Source organism: Ostrea edulis, chromosome 3 (genome assembly GCF_947568905.1).
Source record: "Ostrea edulis chromosome 3, xbOstEdul1.1, whole genome shotgun sequence".
Classification (NCBI taxonomy): domain Eukaryota; kingdom Metazoa; phylum Mollusca; class Bivalvia; order Ostreida; family Ostreidae; genus Ostrea; species Ostrea edulis.
The window spans coordinates 91,746,979-91,762,562 of NC_079166.1; the positions used below are offsets into that span (position 1 = coordinate 91,746,979).

The 15,584-nt window shown below is 36.7% G+C and overlaps 1 protein-coding gene across 4 annotated transcripts in view; it reads left to right on the top strand.

Moving 5' to 3' along the window:
- The window catches only part of LOC125674490 (mediator of RNA polymerase II transcription subunit 14-like), a 42,932-nt gene that overhangs the window by 26,020 nt on the left and 1,328 nt on the right, over positions 1-15,584 (top strand). For 2 of the 4 annotated variants that reach the window (XM_056159405.1, XM_056159407.1), the window contains 9 exons: positions 120-362; positions 2,272-2,461; positions 4,971-5,162; positions 5,892-5,939; positions 6,464-6,669; positions 8,811-8,931; positions 13,477-13,538; positions 14,153-14,260; positions 15,251-15,385. In XM_056159405.1, coding sequence (XP_056015380.1) covers positions 120-362; positions 2,272-2,461; positions 4,971-5,162; positions 5,892-5,939; positions 6,464-6,669; positions 8,811-8,931; positions 13,477-13,538; positions 14,153-14,260; positions 15,251-15,385 — 1,305 coding nt within the window. Of the gene's footprint in view, positions 1-119; positions 363-2,271; positions 2,462-4,970; positions 5,163-5,891; positions 5,940-6,463; positions 6,670-8,810; positions 8,932-13,476; positions 13,539-14,054; positions 14,261-15,250; positions 15,386-15,584 lie in introns of those variants that run through there. The other 2 variants (XM_056159406.1, XM_056159408.1) reach the window with 2 other exon arrangements.

Genomic DNA, 15,584 nt, shown 5'->3' on the forward strand with positions numbered 1-15,584 from the left:
TGTTTTGGATGTACCAAATTGTTTTGGATGTACCAAATATTTTATCATTCGAAGTTGAAACTGGTTTTGATATCAGACAGTCTGTGTTTCTTCTAACTACTCCAGTTGTTGTATTTCAGCATTTCCTGAACAAATACGTGGATGATGCGATAACTGGCCGGCACACTCACCGGATGTCTACTACAGAGGATGACAATCCGCCCTCACCAATGGATTCTATCGACATCTTCAGCCTGTCATCCCAGCCACCCTCTACCGGTTCCCCCGCCTCCCGACAGAGAGAGACGGGCCTCAGGTTCCCCATGACTCCGCCTTCCAACCCCCACACTCCTGCCTCTCCCAGTGCTGCGAGGATGTCTGGGGTTAGTATTCTGTCACTATTCTGGTATAGATGCACCGTGTAGCCGTTTTTTTTGGCCTATTTTGGAGATTTACAAAGATTCACCAAAATAAAAATTGCTGAATTTTAGTTCATCAGTATGCATATACATTGTATAGATAAATAAGATTGAGTTCACCAAAATTTTATCCACTTCACTTAATGCTATACCTTGTAGACCATAATCTGCTAATTTTGTGTCCCGCCAAATATTGTACATTACAGGTGATAAATGTATATATGTACATTACAGTGATAAATGTATATATGTACATTACAGTGATAAATGTATATGTACATTACAGGTGATAAATGTATATATGTACATTACAGTGATAAATGTATATATGTACATTACAGTGATAAATGTATATATGTACATTACAGTGATAAATGTATATGTACATTACAGTGATAAATGTATATGTACATTACAGTGATAAATGTATATACAGTAAAATATCTCTATCTCGAAGTCTGAGGGACTTCGAAAAAAGTTCGAAATATCTGGGGGTTCGAGATATCCAAAATCGATCTTGAATATTTTTTGGGAGGATATTGGATGCATAGTATGGTATTTGCATCATAAACAACAACCCTGTTTCAGTTTCTTATAGTATAATGCAAGTTGATAAATTAATATTGTGGAATTTCAAAGACAAACATTTCGTTTTGTTTTTTTTCATATCTATAAACATCCCATTGAATTCACAATGTGTTTCAAAATTAAGATGATCGTGCAAATGTGTATGCTTACTGACTGATGTCCAGGCTCGACTGGGATGTAGCTATTGCGTTGTAGTGAAAGAACTTATCACGTAAGAAACAAAAAAGACGGATTTTTAAAAAGAACTTTTTAATGTTTATTAAATACAATACCCTATTAAGTACAACTAATATGCATGCTATTTTATACAATACTACAAAGATACGAAAAATTCAGACGTTTGAAAAATGTTCTACAATGTTTTATTCAATGAACTTTTCTGACAGCATTTAGATCTTAGTCCCCGAAGAACAGCATAATGGAGGTCTTGAGACATTTTGTCGAATGCTGAAAATTTCATGGGTCTCTATTTATATGCCACTGTGATCCAAATTGTTTGATTTCAGTTCACAATGAAGATTTTCATGTTTTCTCTGTTCTAGTTTTAGTGTCAGAGGAAGCGTATATTATTAAATGCACTATCGTTATTATGGGCATTACTTTTTTTCAAGCGCACTTCGACAATTTAGTGCGTTTATCTAAACCACATGTTAATGATATAGTGTGTATCATTCAAAACACCGTCCCTGGAATCGGGCATGTTAGGTCATAATTGGCGGCGGACTTCAGAAGCTCTGTAAAGTTGGGAAGGCTTCACTAATTACCCAAGCTGTTGAACCAATTATTGCGACCTGGGTCTACCCGGAAAAGGCGAGCGTGGATTAGCAGTCGATTTATGTAGCCGCGGGCGTGAATGTGTGACTTAACGACGCCAGGTATGCTAAGCAGAGCGGAAAATTGACTGCACTTCGAGATAAACCAGGTGAATTTAGGGCATTGGACCTTGAAAATACTTTGACATAAGCGGGGTATTCGAGATTACCGTGTTCGAAATATCCAGAGTTTTTTAAAATCATTTATATAGGGAACACGGCCGGGACCAGCGGTCGACTTCGACTCAAGCGGGGTATTTGAGATAAACCATATTCGAGATACAGATATTTTACTGTATGTACATTACAGTGATAAATGTATATATGTACATTACAGTGATAAATGTATGTATGTACATTACAGGTGATAAATGTATATATGTACATTACAGTGATAAATGTATATATGTACATTACAGTGATAAATGTATATATGTACATTACAGTGATAAATGTATATATGTACATTACAGGTGACTCCCTCTCCCTCCACTGCCCTGATTGGCACTCCCTCCCCTGGAACTCTTCTGAACGTGGGGTCCCCCGGGAACCCCCAGCTTCACGTTCCGTCCCCAGGATCCAGTGCATTCGTACCGGCCCCTTCACCGCAGTCTCTCGGGATACACATGCAGAGTCCAGCGTCTGGATTCATGGGACCTCAAGGTAGAGATTAAATTTAATAAGGGCTGTTCCAGAAATGATCAAATGGGGGGGTCGGGCGGCAAACGATATTTTTTTGTGTGGGTGGTCGTATTTTTTCATATTTTAATTGGTCCGTGGTTGGACTGTTAAAAAAATATTTATTATGGGTAGTGGGTAGTTTCTATTGTTTTATTTTGTGCCACGTGGGTGTTGAGTTTTCAGAATATTTTTATTGTCGCTCTTGTCGTGTTGGTTACAAAACATCGGAGGGAAAATTGAAAACGTGCTTTCGAAATGCTGCTTTCGAAATCGGAAGTAACATAGAACTATTCGAGTTGTCACTCTTTGCAACGCATAACTTCCCATTACGGCACTCTTCAAATTAGAGGCGCGTTTATTAGGGTCCCTTTGGACGTGATGGCGGCGAACTCTGTTCTGTAGATTATTACAGTTTACAGTGCATCGATTTTGGGAATATTTTGAAACCAATAGGTACTCCGTTTTCTAATAAAAATAGGCAAACTTTAGTTGATTTATACGAGGGTACCGATGCGTTATATTTATCAGTCGGTGTGATGGTGATATAGAGTCCTCCGGGCGCGGGCTCCATTAGAAGACGAACGATTCGTGGAAAAACATCCATACCCATTTCATGATAATAGCATCGTTTGGACTCCCAATCTTTCCAACATTCCCGCCATAGATGCCTTTGATTGTTGATGTGACATCGTTTCTTCAGAACTACTGTGATACAATGTCGCACAGGCATTACCGAGTCATTGACTAGAATGTTTGTCCCGAAAACCTCGCGAGATTTGTACCGTTTTCATTTTTAAAAATATTTTTGTAGTGGGTTTGGTTAGTTTTTTTATTTTTATTAGATGGGTCATTGTAAAATGAGTTTATTAATTTGATGGGTCATGGGGTAATTTTTTATATTTTTTTTATGGGTGCTTGGTATATACAAAAGGTGCCCCCCCCCCCCCCCCCCCATGTATTTATTTCTGGAATAGCCCTAATCTAAAAATGGTGCCTGTTTTCTGAATCTAAGATCAGCATTCTTTGAAGTGATATAGTGTGAATTGTTTTGATCCAGTGTTTCATCCAATGCTAGATGTGTTATCTGTAATTATGTCTCCCCTTCAAAGGGGAGACGTACATGTATTGTTTTTGTCATTTTTCTTCTTCTCATTCTTCTTCAACCAAATTTTGTCCAGGCCCAAACTAGAGAACCCTTTGACTTTAAGACTTCAAACTTGGAACATAAAGAGATGGTATGGAGGAGGGGTGCCCGCGCCCAAAACTTTTGACCTTGACCCACTTAGAAAGTCAAGGTCAATCTTTTACGTCAACATCTAGTCCAGGCCAATAGCTGAGAACCCTTTGACATTACGATTTCAAACTTGGAACGTGGCAAGAGGACATAGATACATGCACCAAAATTTTTGACCTTGACTCCTTTCTTCATTCAAGGTCAAATTAAGAAAAACATTAATAGACCATAACTTTAGAACCCTTTGACATTAAGACTTCAAACTTAGAATATGAGAAGGGGGAATGAGGAAAGGGGGAATTCCACCAAATTTTTTGACCTTGACCCATTTATAAAGTCAAGGTCAATTTTTTATGTCAAAATATTGTCCAGACCAAAAGCTGACTTGACAACCGTTTGACATTAAAACTTTAAACTTGGAATATGGAGAGGCTATATGGAAAAGGGGTGCACACCACAAACGTTTTTGACATTCATCCACTTACAGTATCAAGGTCACTCTTTTACATCAAGACTATAACCTGAGAACTATTTGACATTAGGATTTCAAACTTACAACTTGGAAATCAGATATTAAGACAAGATGTACTGTACCAAAATCTTTGACCTTGACCCATTTCTTCATTCAAGGTCACTCTTTTACATCAAAGTATAGTCAAGACTATAACCTGAGAACCCTTTGACATTAGGATTTCAAACTTACAACATGGAAAGCAGACATTAAGACAAGATGTACTGTACCAAATTTTTTAACCTTGACCCATTTCTTCATTCAATGTCATGTTTAAAAAAACCTTGATGATTTCATAACTAAGATTTGTTTGACATCAAGACTGCAAACTTGTAATATGGAAAGGCAATATTGAGGAGGGGGTGCACATTACCAACATTTTTACCTTGACCTACTTACATTGTCAAGGTCACTCTTTTACATCAAAGTATAGTCCAGACCATAACCTGGGAACCCTTTGACACTAGGTTTTTAAACTTACAACATGGAAGGCAGATTTAAAACAAGATGTACTGTACCAAATTTTTTACCTTGACCCATTGATTTTGATGCAAGCCGTTGTTATTGCCTCTTACGCTTGCACTCATTATTGTTGCCCCGGTTATTAGACAATCAAACTTTGAAGGGGAGACATCTGTAAAAAACAATACCCACTAGTTATTCTCAGCCTTTGTTTTGTGGAATTGGCATAAATGTTTCATAGGTCTAAATGTTGGATCCCCCTATAAGCTGTGTATCATTGACAGGTTTAGATGTTGGATCTCCTTTCACCAGTGCTAGTCTTGCCATGCCATCACCGGTACAGAGAAACTGGCCAAACTCGCCCTCAGTGGCAGGTCCATCTCCTGCTTCCAGACATACAGCCCACTCACCGGGTAACCCAGCACTACACTCCCCCCAGACACAGGTGAAGGATGGAGACCACAGCAAATCTACAGGTAATAACCACAGCTTTCCCATCCAACCATTTCTCATCTAACAATAGGTCATAGGTCACAGCAAATCTACAGGTAATAACCACAGCTTTCCCATTCAATTATTTCTCATCTAACAGTAGGTCATAGGTCACAGCAAATCTACAGGTAATAACCACAGCTTTCCCATCCAATCATTTCTCATCTAACAGTAGGTCATAGGTCACAGCAGATCTACAGGTAATAACCACAGCTTTCCCATTCAATTATTTCTCATCTAACAGTAGGTCATAGGTCACAGCAAATCTACAGGTAATAACCACAGCTTTCCCATCCAATCATTTCTCATCTAACAGTAGGTCATAGGTCACAGCAGATCTACAGGTAATAACCACAGCTTTCCCATCCAATCATTTCTCATCTAACAGTAGGTCATAGGTCACAGCAAATCTACAGGTAATAACCACAGCTTTCCCATTCAATCATTTCTCGTTTAACGGTAGGTCATAGGTCCCAGCAAATTTACAGGTAAGGTTAAGCAAGCTTAATTAAAATGTGTGGATGTTGGTAAAAAATGTTTAGGTCAGAGGCCAACATTATTAGTAAATCATATGATACAAGATATTACACACATTATCTCACCAATGACAGAATGTTTTTGACATGATTTGATAATTTGATTAGTAACAAGTGATTTCAAAGTTACAAAATTTGTTAATTTGTGAAAGTCATTCACATGTAAATGTTTTCCAGAGGTTCTCTCTAAACATTTTGGAAACAATGGAGATGATTTTCAATTTTGTAAGTTGTAGAAATATTTCCCTATAAACTTTACATATGTATCTGGGGATTATACCATGAAGGCCTTTTCTTTTAGCATATTAGAATTCTATCACTAAAGCTCTTGAAAATAAAAAGAGAAATTGAATGCTAAACACACTCCATATGACTGGTATGTTGCTTAGTGTATTGAAGAGGACTGTAAGCTCTATGTGCGACAGTTTCGGGGAATTGAACTCCGGGATTTGAAGCTTTGTCGCTGCATGTGTTCAATTTGCTGATCCTTTTCTTCTCTTCAAATTCTTGTTGATATTTTAGTGGATTATTTCTGCTGTAAGACATATTCTTCATGATCTATAGAATTTAAAGTTGAATTTTGTAAATGTGAGATCTATATAAATGCATGTTGTTGCAGAAAGTATAATGGAGCATGCATTAGCACGAGTTTGAATCTCACACAAGTAAAAGGATTAGTTTTTATTCACACAACATGTTATTTTCGTTGTCAACATCATTGTTTATGTTTCGTAACTTTTCTCTGTTAGTGTTAAGTCACACCACACGTATGCTGCCACAGCGAGCCTGGGCCGCCTCCATACCGACCCTGCTGTCACATGATGCATTCGACACCCTCCTGACCCCTAATCGACCGCAGTCCATGCCATATGCAGTGTCTTTATCTCCCCTGGAGAGATTCCTAGGCAGTGTGTTCCTTAGGAGGAATTTACCAAGGCTGATTCAGTCCGAGTCTGTAAGTCACATCATCCATTACCGAGTCTGTAAGTCACATCAACCATTACTGAGTCTGTAAGTCACATCAATCATTACTGAGTCTGTAAGTCTCATCATCAACCATTACTGAGTCTGTAAGTCACATCAACCATTACCGAGTCTGTAAGTCACATCAACCATTACCGAGTCTGTAAGTCACATCAATAATTACTGAGTCTGTAAGTCACATCAACCATTACTGAGTCTGTAAGTCACATCAACCATTATTGAGTCTGTAAGTCACATCAATCATTACTGAGTCTGTAAGTCACATCAATCATTACTGAGTCTGTAAGTCACATCATCAATCATTACTGAGTCTGTAAGTCACATCAATCATTACTGAGTCTGTAAGTCACATCAACCATTACTGAGTCTGTAAGTCACATCATCAATCATTACTGAGTGTGTAAGTCACATCAATCATTATTGAGTCTGTAAGTCACATCAACCATTACTGAGTCTGTAAGTCACATCAATCTATACTGAGTCTGTAAGTCACATCATCAACCATTACTGAGTCTGTAAGTCACATCAACCATTACTGAGTCTGTAAGTCACATTAACCATTACTGAGTGTGTAAGTCACATCATCAACCATTACTGAGTCTGTAAGTCACATCAATCATTACTGAGTCTGTAAGTCACATCATCAATCATTACTGAGTCTGTAAGTCACATCAACCATTACTGAGTGTGTAAGTCACATCATCAATCATTATTGAGTCTGTAAGTCACATCAATCATTACTGAGTCTGTAAGTCACATCAATCATTACTGAGTCTGTAAGTCACATCAATCATTACTGAGTCTGTAAGTCACATCATCAATCATTACTGAGTCTGTAAGTCACATCAATCATTACTGAGTCTGTAAGTCACATCAACCATTACTGAGTCTGTAAGTCACATCAACCATTACTGAGTGTGTAAGTCACATCAACCATTATTGAGTCTGTAAGTCACATCAATCATTACTGAGTGTGTAAGTCACATCAATCATTAATGAGTCTGTAAGTCACATCATCAATCATTACTGAGTCTGTAAGTCACATCAATCATTACTGAGTCTGTAAGTCACATCATCAACCATTACTGAGTCTGTAAGTCACATCATCAATCATTACTGAGTGTGTAAGTCACATCAATCATTATTGAGTCTGTAAGTCACATCAACCATTACTGAGTCTGTAAGTCACATCAATCTATACTGAGTCTGTAAGTCACATCATCAACCATTACTGAGTCTGTAAGTCACATCAATCATTACTGAGTCTGTAAGTCACATCATCAATCATTATTGAGTCTGTAAGTCACATCAATCATTACTGAGTCTGTAAGTCACATCAATCATTACTGAGTCTGTAAGTCACATCATCAATCATTACTGAGTCTGTAAGTCACATCAACCATTACTGAGTCTGTAAGTCACATTAACCATTACTGAGTGTGTAAGTCACATCATCAATCATTATTGAGTCTGTAAGTCACATCAATCATTACTGAGTCTGTAAGTCACATCAATCATTACTGAGTCTGTAAGTCACATCAATCATTACTGAGTCTGTAAGTCACATCATCAATCATTACTGAGTCTGTAAGTCACATCATCAATCATTACTGAGTCTGTAAGTCACATCAATCATTACTGAGTCTGTAAGTCACATCAACCATTACTGAGTCTGTAAGTCACATCAACCATTACTGAGTCTGTAAATCACATCAATCATTACTGAGTCTGTAAGTCACATCAATCATTACTGAGTCTGTAAGTCACATCAACCATTACTGAGTCTGTAAGTCACATCAATCATTACTGAGTCTGTAAGTCACATCAATCATTACTGAGTCTGTAAGTCACATCATCAATCATTACTGAGTCTGTAAGTCACATCAATCATTACTGAGTGTGTAAGTCACATCAACCATTACTGAGTCTGTAAGTCACATCAATCATTACTGAGTCTGTAAGTCACATCAATCATTACTGAGTCTGTAAGTCACATCAACCATTACTGAGTCTGTAAGTCACATCAACCATTACTCAATGTTGGTCCACATCTCTTGTTCTAGAAATGATCTGTTACAGTGCTGTATTTCATGGTGATGTCTTTTGTTACAGCTGACCCCGTTACGGTCCACGGATCCCAACATCATCTCATTTAAAGTGGAGACGTTACAGTTTCATGTTTCCTTCAGTAACAACCTACAGAGTCTGCACATGAATGTCCAGTCAGTACCAGGTAAGATGAACTTCTGTCCAGTCAGTACCAGGTAAGTTCAACTTAATGTCCAGTCAGTACCAGGTAAGATCAACTTAATGTCGTCAGTACAGGTAAGATCAACTTAATCATCGAGAATGCACTGTAATGATACAAAACACGGGTAGATAATGCCTAAATTAGTGAATATATGTACACCGTACTGAGTAAACAACAACAGAATCTGAATTAGTGAATATATGTACACCGTACTGAGTAAATCACAACAGCATCCTGAATTAGTGAATATATGTACACCGTACTGAGTAAACCACAACAGAATCTGAATTAGTGAATATATGTACACCGTACTGAGTAAATCACAACAGCATCCTGAATTAGTGAATATATGTACACCGTACTGAGTAAATCACAACAGAATCTGAATTAGTGAATATATACAAGCCGTACTGAGTAAACCGCAACAGAATCTGAATTAGTGAATATATGTACACCGAACTGAGTAAATCACAACAACATCCTGAATTAGTGAATATATGTACACCGTACTGAGTAAACCACAACAGAATCTGAATTAGTGAATATATGTAAGCCGTACTGAGTAAACCGCAACAGAATCTGAATTAGTGAATATATGTACACCGTACTGAGTAAACCACAACAGCATCCTGAATTAGTGAATATATGTACACCGTACTGAGTAAACCACAACAGCATCCTGAATTAGTGAATATATGTACACCGTACTGAGTAAATCACAACAGCATCCTGATTTAGTGAATATATGTAAGCCGTACTGAGTAAACCACAACAGCATCCTGAATTAGTGAATATATGTACACCATACTGAGTAAACCGCAAGAGAATCTGAATTAGTGAATATATGTACACCGTACTGAGTAAACCACAACAGCATCCTGAATTAGTGAATATATGTACACCGTACTGAGTAAATCACAACAGCATCCTGAATTAGTGAATATATGTAAGCCGTACTGAGTAAACCGCAACAGAATCTGAATTAGTGAATATATGTACACCGTACTGAGTAAATCACAACAGCATCCTGAATTAGTGAATATATGTACACCGTACTGAGTAAATCACAACAGAATCTGAATTAGTGAATATATGTAAGCCGTACTGAGTAAACCGCAACAGAATCTGAATTAGTGAATATATGTACACCGTACTGAGTAAATCACAACAGCATCCTGAATTAGTGAATATATGTACACCGTACTGAGTAAACCACAACAGAATCTGAATTAGTGAATATAAGTACACCGTACTGAGTAAACCACAACAGCATCCTGAATTAGTGAATATATGTACACCGTACTGAGTAAATCACAACAGCATCCTGAATTAGTGAATATATGTACACCGTACTGAGTAAACCACAACAGAATCTGAATTAGTGAATATAAGTACACCGTACTGAGTAAACCACAACAGCATCCTGAATTAGTGAATATATGTACACCGTACTGAGTAAATCACAACAGCATCCTGAATTAGTGAATATATGTAAGCCGTACTGAGTAAACCGCAACAGAATCTGAATTAGTGAATATATGTAAGCCGTACTGAGTAAACCGCAACAGAATCTGAATTAGTGAATATATGTACACCGTACTGAGTAAACCACAACAGAATCTGAATTAGTGAATATATGTACACCGTACTGAGTAAACCACAACAGAATCTGAATTAGTGAATATATGTACACCATACTGAGTAAACCACAACAGCATCCTGAATTAGTGAATATATGTACACCGTACTGAGTAAACCACAACAGAATCTGAATTAGTGAATATATGTACACCGTACTGAGTAAACCACAACAGAATCTGAATTAGTGAATATATGTACACCGTACTGAGTAAACCACAACGGCATCCTGAATTAGTGAATATATGTACACCGTACTGAGTAAATCACAACAGCATCCTGAATTAGTGAATATATGTAAGCTGTACTGAGTAAACCGCAACAGAATCTGAATTAGTGAATATATGTAAGCCGTACTGAGTAAACCGCAACAGAATCTGAATTAGTGAATATATGTACACCGTACTGAGTAAATCACAACAGCATCCTGAATTAGTGAATATATGTACACCGTACTGAGTAAACCACAACAGAATCTGAATTAGTGAATATATGTACACCGTACTGAGTAAACCACAACAGCATCCTGAATTAGTGAATATATGTACACCGTACTGAGTAAACCACAACAGCATCCTGAATTAGTGAATATATGTACACCGTACTGAGTAAACCGCAAGAGAATCTGAATTAGTGAATATATGTACACCGTACTGAGTAAACCACAACAGCATCCTGAATTAGTGAATATATGTACACCGTACTGAGTAAATCACAACAGCATCCTGAATTAGTGAATATATGTACACCGTACTGAGTAAACCACAACAGAATCTGAATTAGTGAATATATGTACACCGTACTGAGTAAACCGCAACAGCATCCTGAATTAGTGAATATATGTACACCGTACTGAGTAAACCGCAACAGCATCCTGAATTAGTGAATATATGTACACCGTACTGAGTAAACCGCAACAGCATCCTGAATTAGTGAATATATGTACACCGTACTGAGTAAACCGCAACAGCATCCTGAATTAGTGAATATATGTACACCGTACTGAGTAAGCCGCAACAGCATCCTGAATTAGTGAATATATGTACACCGTACTGAGTAAGCCGCAACAGCATCCTGAATTAGTGAATATATGTACACCGTACTTAGTAAACCGCAACAGCATCCTGAATTAGTGAATATATGTACACCGTACTGAGTAAACCGCAACAGCATCCTGAATTAGTGAATATATGTACACCGTACTGAGTAAACCGCAACAGCATCCTGAATTAGTGAATACATGTACACCGTACTGAGTAAACCGCAACAGCATCCTGAATTAGTGAATACATGTACACCGTACTGAGTAAACCGCAACAGCATCCTGAATTAGTGAATACATGTACACCGTACTGAGTAAACCGCAACAGCATCCTGAATTAGTGAATACATGTACACCGTACTGAGTAAATCACAACAGCATCCTGAATTAGTGAATACATGTACACCGTACTGAGTAAACCACAACAGCATGTACCACATAAGCTCACTGTAATTATACAAGATACAGTAATATGTAACAGGTAAATTCACATTGGATTTATGCCAAGTAAATATACATAAATTCAATTACGTAGAATCATATACATCAGGTAAACTCACCTTATTAATTATATGATATACACATGTATCGTGATTTACTTTGATTCAGATAAATCTATTAATTATATGATATACACATGTATCGTGATTTACTTTGATTCAGATAAATCTATTAATTATATGATATACACATGTATCATGATTTACTTTGATTCAGATAAATCTATTAATTATATGATATACACATGTATCGTGATTTTCTTTGATTCAGATAAATCTATTAATTATATGATATACACATGTATCGTGATTTACTTTGATTCAGATAAATCTATTAATTATATGATTTTCACATGTATCGTGATTTTCTTTGATTCAGATAAATCTATTAGTTATATGATATAGACATGTATCATGATTTTCTTTGATTCAGATAAATCTATTAATTATATGATGTACACATGTATCGTGATTTACTTTGATTCAGATAAATCTATTAATTATATGATATACACATGTATCGTGATTTTCTTTGATTCAGATAAATCTATTAATTATATGATATACACATGTATCGTGATTTAATTTGATTCAGATAAATCTATCAATTATATGATATACACGTGTATCGTGATTTACTTTGATTCAGATAAAGCTATTAATTATATGATATAGGCATGTATCGTGATTTACTTTGATTCAGATAAATCTATTAATTATATGATATACACATGTATCGTGATTTACTTTGATTCAGATAAATCTATTAATTATATGATATACACATGTATCATGATTTACTTTGATTCAGATAAATCTATTAATTATATGATATACACATGTATCGTGATTTTCTTTGATTCAGATAAATCTATTAATTATATGATATACACATGTATCGTGATTTACTTTGATTCAGATAAATCTATCAATTATATGATATACACATGTATCGTGATTTACTTTGATTCAGATAAAGCTATTAATTATATGATATAGGCATGTATCGTGATTTACTTTGATTCAGTTAAATCTATTAATTATATGATATAGGCATGTATCGTGATTTTCTTTGATTCAGATAAATCTATTATGTGATATACACATGTATCGTGATTTTCTTTGATTCAGATAAATCTATTAATTATATGATATACACATGTATCGTGATTTACTTTGATTCAGATAAATCTATTAATTATATGATATACACATGTATCGTGATTTTCTTTGATTCAGATAAATCTATTAATTATATGATATACACATGTATCATGATTTACTTTGATTCAGATAAATCTATTAATTATATGATATACACATGTATCGGGATTTTCTTTGATTCAGAACACAGAGATCAGTGGAGTATGGAGGTATTGAACATCATCCAACAGTACTTTGATTCTAAGGTTAGTATTAATGTACAATTCATTGGTCAGTATTGATACACAATTCATTGGTCATTATTAATGTACAATTCATTGGTCAGTATTGATATACAATTCATTGGTCAGTATTAATATACAATTCATTGGTCAGTATTGATACACAATTTATTGGTCAGTATTGGTATACAATTCATTGGTCAGTGTTGATATACAATTCATTGGTCAGTATTAATGTACAATTCATTGGTCAGTATTGATACACAATTTATTGGTCAGTATTGGTATACAATTCATTGGTCAGTGTTGATATACAATTCATTGGTCAGTGTTAATATACAATTTATTGCTCAATGTTAATATACAATTTATTGGTCAGTGTTGATTTATAATAAAGTTTTAAAAAATGGATATTCATTCTTGTTTGAACATGACTGAGTATCTTAAAGTTTACAAAGTGAAAATTTATTCACATCTTTTAAAATATATGTCACATGTTGGGTTTTATTCATCTTTATGAATTCTTATTTGTATGTTCAGTGGTAGCTGTTTAAGAAACGGTCCCGAGTTTGACCTGACAACGCTATATTAAATGTTTGATTACACCCACGTAAATGGAGATGTCCTACTGTTGACAGGTTGCCTGCCCTCCGTACAAAGTAAACGCCCTGAGAGCTTTCTGCAGAATACTGGAGACCCCCATCAGGATTCTCAAAGACTGTGTCCAGCTCATGAGATTAGAACTGGTATAGTGCTACTTCAGAAATTCCACGTGTCTCTCGTGTGTGTGTAACGTGTCGTGTGTGTGTAACGTGTCTCTCGTGTGTGTGTAACGTGTCTCTCGTGTGTGTGTAACGTGTCTCTCGTGTGTGTGTAACGCGTCTCTCGTGTGTGTGTAACGCGTCTCTCGTGTGTGTGTAACGCGTCTCTCGTGTGTGTGTAACGCGTCTCTCGTGTGTGTGTAACGCGTCTCTCGTGTATGTGTAACGCGTCTCTCGTGTATGTGTAACGCGTCTCTCGTGTGTGTGTAACGCGTCTCTCGTGTCTGTGTAACGCGTCTCTCGTGTGTGTGTAACGCGTCTCTCGTGTGTGTGTAACGTGTCTCTCGTGTGTGTGTAACGTGTCTCTCGTGTGTGTGTAACGCGTCTCTCGTGTGTGTGTAACGTGTCTCTCGTGTGTGTGTAACGCGTCTCTCGTGTATTTGTAACGCGTCTCTCGTGTCTGTGTAACGTGTCTCTCGTGTGTGTGTAACGTGTCTCTCGTGTATGTGTAACGCGTCTCTCGTGTATTTGTAACGTGTCTCTCGTGTATGTGTAACGTGTCTCTCGTGTGTGTGTAACGTGTCTCGTGTATGTGTAACGCGTCTCGTGTATTTGTAACGTGTCTCTCGTGTGTGTGTAACGCGTCTCTCGTGTATATGTAACGTGTCTCTCGTGTATATGTAAACTAATGTGCATTCAATTCTATGATAACTATAACATTGTAATTCATATCCCTGTCATTCTGAGGGAGTGGCATCAAATTAGGAGGGAGGGGGTGTGGTTTTGCTGATTCAGAATTGTCACAGTGCCTTTGTTTATGGTTTTTACAATAGTCCATAAAAAGTGCAACCCGGCCCCCAACATCACATGTACATGTTGACTGATGAAATGGATAAATATTATTCACAGAATTACAGAATGCAGACATCTTGCTTCAGACATAAACTGGTTTTAATCTCATCCTTCCATTTGTAGATGGGTCCTAACCAGTCCAGTGGGATGAAGTGGTCCATGCAGTGGTGCCTGACCGTGCCACCACATGCGGCGTTTGTGGCACCTGCAGGAACAGCTGCAGTGGCAAAAAACAAACAGATCAAGATGTTACTCATGGTGAGTAGAGTTCTGGGAATGAATAACCCCCTCCACACACACACATCTTACCTTTTGTAACAAGGAGCAAAATTGCATCCCCATAACATTGACAAACATTTTGTGGTCTATCGTATTATAATTTAGAAAATTCTCTGAAATGCTATCATTTTCTTTATTGTCAAAATCCTATACAGTATGTTGTAAATGGTTTTGGTTG